The sequence below is a fragment of the Canis lupus genome, chromosome 22 (assembly GCF_048164855.1).
Source record: "Canis lupus baileyi chromosome 22, mCanLup2.hap1, whole genome shotgun sequence".
In the NCBI taxonomy this organism is placed as follows: domain Eukaryota; kingdom Metazoa; phylum Chordata; class Mammalia; order Carnivora; family Canidae; genus Canis; species Canis lupus.
The window spans coordinates 26118558-26124557 of NC_132859.1; the positions used below are offsets into that span (position 1 = coordinate 26118558).

At 46.2% G+C, this 6000-nt stretch overlaps 1 protein-coding gene across 5 annotated transcripts in view; it reads left to right on the forward strand.

Annotated features, from left to right (window-relative positions):
- The window catches only part of OXNAD1 (oxidoreductase NAD binding domain containing 1), a 36890-nt gene extending 33283 nt beyond the window's left edge, over nucleotides 1–3607 (forward strand). For all 5 annotated transcript variants that reach the window (XM_072792871.1, XM_072792870.1, XM_072792868.1 and 2 more), the window contains 3 exons: nucleotides 1224–1466; nucleotides 2246–2354; nucleotides 3032–3607. In XM_072792871.1, coding sequence (XP_072648972.1) covers nucleotides 1224–1466; nucleotides 2246–2354; nucleotides 3032–3186 — 507 coding nt within the window. In that variant the 3' untranslated portion in view covers nucleotides 3187–3607. The remainder of the gene's footprint in view (nucleotides 1–1223; nucleotides 1467–2245; nucleotides 2355–3031) is intronic.
- The last annotated feature ends 2393 nt before the right edge of the window (nucleotides 3608–6000 follow it).

Genomic DNA, 6000 nt, shown 5'->3' on the forward strand with positions numbered 1-6000 from the left:
TGGTCAGATGGCTGTTCCTCAACGCAGAATCACTGTGAGTGCACTGTCTACTGATGCAGGTGGTACAAGCTGTTGTATGGAGACATGCGTGTTACCAGTTGGGATGTGGTTGTTCAGAACAGTGGACATACTTGGTAATGTTCTGGATACAGTAGAATATAATCTATAAGGTGGTTACATTGTGGAAAATTCAGACTCCACTGTGCAAGAAATGTTTTGGGTTTTTTATGAATGAGTTAGGATCTCGTCTCAGATCATTACAAATTAATTTTCACCTACATGTATGTCCCATGGGCCATTCATAAGTTTCTGCAGGGCAGTCCTGTGCATTGGAGATAATGTGCTGCTAAACTGGCTCTCTGAGTACAAAAAGTCATGACTTGCAGCATTTGCTAACTTCTGTGCTGCAGATACTCAGTGGCTGATTTCAAACTGCCAGTAGAAATGTTCATGAAATTCTTCAAAAATTACCCATCAGCTGAATAGGAGCCAGCTCCAGGGTGCTGCTAACTTCACAAGACATCTAGCATCTCTGGTCCTGCCTTCTAAATGCCAGTTGGGCTTTCCAAACCATTGTGACAACAAAAAAAGTATCATCACATGTTTTGTGGTAGTCACCCCCTGGTGAGTGAAGCCTCTGCTGCCTGTCCTTGCTGCTCCAGGGAGAAGTGAACAGGACTGAACAGCACCATAGCGCAGGCCTCGAGCCTGCACAGCAGCTCTGGCTGTGCCCTGCTGGTGACCTGGATGAAGCCCCCCAGTACCCAGAGTCTTCTCTGGTGAGCCCAAGGCAGCCACAGTGTAATGACACTTGCCCCATCCTGCCAGTCTGAGTTCCATAGCTTTGATCAGAAAACAGGAGCACCATACAGAAAAGGAAGCTCCTGCTTCAGAGCTATCCCGAGTCCAGTGCCACTTTCCACAACCCAGTTCATCACCTAAGAAGTTAACAAATGGCCAGATGACCGAAGTGAGCATCCTTTTCTCTGTTTTGGAGTGGCTGTGCAGTATGGGATCAGGAAGGCAGAGTGGCAAATGGCCTCTATAATGGACAAGTGGAACCGGTTCACAGTGCCTTGGGACACTTGAGAACCGGCCATAAAAATAGTCCTCAACGCTGATAAAGATGCAGGAGGTAGATGCCGTCCGTTTTCTTCAAGAAGAGCATCAGGTGTAAGACCTGTGCCACAAAGGACTAACAGATCTTTTCTTTCCTGCCTTAGTGTACACTTGACTCTGAAGTGGCTGTGAGAGTGGGTGGAGAGTTCTTCTTTGACCCACAGCCTGCAGATGCCTCTAGAAACCTCGTGTTGATTGCAGGAGGAGTAGGAATTAACCCTCTGCTTTCCATCCTGCGGCATGCGGCTGACCTCCACCGAGAACGGGCAAACAAGGGAAAGGGCTATGAGGTCGGGACGATAAAGCTGTTCTACAGTGCAAAAAATACCAGCGAGCTCCTGTTTAAGGTAAGGGACGAGTGCCCGTCTCCTAGCAAACTCGTGTCATGGTGTGACTCGTCCACAGACCTCTCTTCCTGTTCTTTCTGTCTTCTGTGTGAGAGTTCACTGCCTCAAAACGCTGGACAGGGCTTATCGTGTTCAGGTGGGAATTAACGTACGCTTCTCACGCAGGACTGTGAAACAGCTCATGTTCAGGAGGCTCCCGTGAAGGGACCCGACAGGACAGATCTGGCGGGCTTGGGTGTGGAGGCAGAGGAACAGAAAGGTCACCACAGCCCTGAGGCTCTGCTGAGCCAGGAGACCTGGGGTGGAGGGTGCTCGCATGTCTCCGGAGTAGGTGAGAGGCAGAGTTTGGCTGCGGCTGGGTGAACAAAACCCCCACCGGTTGCATCTGTTGAAAGGAAGTACATTTGACAGGAGAAGGCTTTCACTCCGGATTGCCTTGCAGCTGCAGGGATGAACAAAAGAACAGCAACAGTTAAAAGACACAACTGTGGTCAGTGAAACTGCTGCTTAATTGCCAATGCCTGAGAGAAAGGGAAAAGAAAAAACTCCCGGAGAGTTAGTAATATGCTTGTTAGCATATTCAGATTTCAATTAAAGCCAAATAGCCCTCTGTACTCTGAATGCTCTGGCCTGCTAGGCTGCAAACAATACCTCTCTAAGTAGAGAGGAAGAGTGGCAGACGTGTGCAGAATGGGAGTCGAGGTTCAGCGGCAGTGGTTGTGCACATCTGTTTTGATTTTTAAAAATTGTAGTGTGACCAACTATGTTTGACATTCCAGAAAAATATCCTCGATTTAGTAAATGAATTTCCTGAGAAGATTGCGTGCAGTTTGCATGTTACAAAACAGACAACGCAAATCAGTGCAGAACTCAAGCCCTACATCACGGGTGAGTCCCCTAAAGATATTTTGACTAACTCCATGCAGTTGTCTGCTGGACGTGCTAGTTGGTTGAGTGTAGATGCTTTACTGTCCGAGGCCACTGGCTGGTAATGCCGCTACCTGGAGAACTGGGAGGTGATTCCTCATGGAAAAATAAGGAGGGATTCGGTTGGATTTACTTACTGTATTCAGGTTTCTTGCTGCCCATGTTAAAATTTATTTTCCGCATATTGCAAAGGGGACCTTTGCGTCAACACTGTAGTATGCACACGGAGAATTTATATTCCAGCCTTAACTGAAGTCATGCCATTTGCCATTAATGGTCATTTAACTTGCTCGTGGTTTCCCCTGCTTGGAAAGATTCTTCACCAGTTTATTTACTTTGCTGAAGCCAGTTCTGAATCTCTACCAAAGATCAGTAAGCTAACTGGCCCTGTCCGAAGAGTGTGTTCTGGTCAGCTTCCCACTTTGCTTGCTGTCAGCTTAGGGAACCCGGAGATGCACTCCCTGCTTGGGTCTGGCGCCCGGTGCTGCCACCAGGAGCCGTCCTGTGAATGACCCCACCCTAGACTCCCTAAGCTTGGGTTACTGGAAATAAACCCTCTTGCTGAGTTGTGGTTAGTCCTTCCCCAGTTCAGTACAGGCATGTCCGGCTTATTTGGTGTTTATTCTGTTTTTTGGTAGAAGGAAGAATAACAGAGAAGGAGATAAGAGATCATATTTCAGAAGAGACTTTGTTCTATATATGTGGCCCACCTCCAATGACAGACTTTTTCTCCAAGCAACTGGAGAACAGCCATGTTCCCAAAGAACACATTTGCTTTGAGAAGTGGTGGTAGGGAGCAGGCAAAGGTGGAAAAGAGAAAGCTGTGAAATCCACTCAGGACAGGAACAGAGACAAGATTTGTGGCATAACGGATTTACCTCCTATTCAGCTTTTTTTTTTTTTTTTTAAAGCCTGAACTAAGTGACCAGCTGGAGCATAAAAGAAAAACCAGCTCACAGACTTAGATGATAAATTTTTTTACAAAGACTTCATTGATTAAATTATTTTTACTATATTTTCTTTTATTAATAACTGATTATCTCATGCTGTATCTTGAATTGGTCAATACAGATTTTCTTTCCTCTTAGGGAAAAAAGAGATACATACTTAAACTTAATCATTTAAAAATGTGCTTTCCTGTGTAAAATGTAAGCTATCTTTATTTGATAGCAACCTTTATATCTTATGCTCAATAAACTTATAATTTAAACACATTCCTAATCATTTTACTTTGAAATTTCTTTCTATTTAATGTCTTCGTTCACTTTACTATGCCTGAAGCTTTGCTTCTTCAGACTGTCAAAGTTGGGTTTGGAAATGGAAGCTTATGAGGAAACTGCTTCAGGGAATTGAATATCTGGCATGTTGGCTTAATGTTAATGAATGTCCTAAGTATGTATCCTGACTGATTGTTAGTTTCTTCTCAAACGAAACCCTTCCTGCGCTCTGTGTCTTGGCCGCCTGCCTTAACACTCTACGTAGGAGGCGGCTTCTTGTTTGGGACAAAGGCGTCGGTGACTGCTGGACTGCATGTCGAATCTGCCTTCAATGACTAGGCTGGCTGCCTGTAAAAAATGTGCTGAGGATTGATTAGGGGGTACAGAGCCATTTCCAAATCCTGCTTTTCTGCCTTTTATTTTATTTCTTTGCCAAGGTTGTTCTTGGCACCAGTAGCTCCTCGACATACTACTCGTTGAATGACTGAAAGAAAGCAACTGGCATTTAGCTCCTTGATAAGCCTGGGGGTTGGGAGGTGGTCCCCAGAATGGGTAGAGAGAATGGTAGAGCCTCATCTCAGGGCTGCTGTAATGAAACTCCTAGAAAGCAGACTGCTGTTCTTAACCTTCGTTTAGATTTTTAAAAATCCAAAACAAGTCCATAGGCTAAGGCCAGGCCATTCTTTCTGTGACACACAGTGTTGGGCCTGAAGCTACCAGCTTGGAGAACACTGTGAGAAGGAGAAGGCAAGATCAGTTCTAGAGACACAGGAGCCCCAGTTGGGATTCTGTTCCTGAGCTGATGGGAAAAGTCAACTTGCCTCTTGTCATCTGTGGCTATAGGCCTCCCAGGGACTTTGGGGCTTAAACACAGAATGGATTTATGGGGCCTGATGATGACTGGCACCACTGTTCTCAGTCATCATCTCAATGACTCTGCCCCATTTTGAATGTTGTCAAGTTTTAAGCAAAGATCATTTGTCAACTATTTCCATCCCAGATTTGAATTCAGCAGGAGGAAAGGGGGGCTGTTGACCTGATGGGAATTTCAAAGTTTATCCAAGGTGCACTGGTCACCAGTGTTTCAGAGGTGAGGTCTGGCCACTATAAGGAGCCCTGACTCATCAATTGGCCCCAAAGTGCTCAGGCCCAAGGGCTGGGCTTTAGGGCTGAGTACCCAAGAGGCACAGGAGCATAGCACCATGAGATTCAGTGATGTGGGAACAGCAAGGGGCTCTTCTGCTGGCTGGCCAAGGCAGCTGGTGTGGAAGCAGACACAAAGGTACAGAAAGAATGGCCGGCCCGGGCCTTTCTGTGTTGGGAGTGGAGATGCAGGGTGAGCCCCTTCAGCACAGCAGGAGATGGGAGCGTAGGGAGGTGCCACCACTGCCTGTCTGTCCACTATTGTGCTACAGCAAGGTCTACCTGTCCTGCCCAGCACCCTGCCAGTGACTGACTGTCACCATCTGTAACCTGCTTGGATGGGCCAGGTCATGACCTTGGCCTGGACTGTAGTTCCTTCTAGCCTGTCGTTTCTGGTGCTGAGTGCTGGACAGTCTTTCTGGTCTGCTGGCCAAGAATGGCCTGTTGCCCTTGTTTACCAGGCTAGTCAAGATCTCTTGGGTACTTGGATTGAGCTAACTCCCGCCAGGGTGCCTTGAATTTATAGTGTGGTGGCTGAGAATATAGACTGGAGAGAGCCCTTGAATCATACTGCTTACTAGATAGATGACCTTGAGCGAGTCACTCAACTGTGGCATGCCTCAGTTTGTAATTACACACATGTGTGCACACACTTGCAGCTGCATATAAAACAGAGATAATACTCCATACCTCCTAGGGCTGTTATGGGGACTAAATGTGATTTAAAAAAAAAAACATATAAAATGTGTAACAGAACACTGCTTGAGTGTGTTGTTAATTTGCTATTCCTTGTCCTATTGAGAAAGGATTTGAAGAGGCCAGATGGCTTAGGCTTAGTCCACTGACCTTTAACCTACTTGCAGGTAGGGCTCTGTCTTGTTCAGCACTATGCTCAGCCCACAGCAGTTGCTTAATATTTCTTACATGGGTGAAAGGACCTGCCCAGAGCTGATGAGCTACGTTAAAGAAATTCTTAAAGATCCTTCTGTCTCATGATTCTGTGAAAAGACGTTTCTTCTTGTGACAGGAGACCCTACAGTCTATGCATGAGATAGGTTTGAGCCTTCCTCAAATGTGAAGTGTTGGTATGAGCACCAGTGCTCACCAGAAAATGGATCAAATACTTGGTCTTTCCCAAGTAGTCCACCATTCCTCACCAACAGGCTGTCTGCAGGTGGCTGGGGAGCTCTGAGGTAAAACCCTGGAACCCTGGTTCTGGTTAGTAGCCTCTACTTTAAAAATCTTGT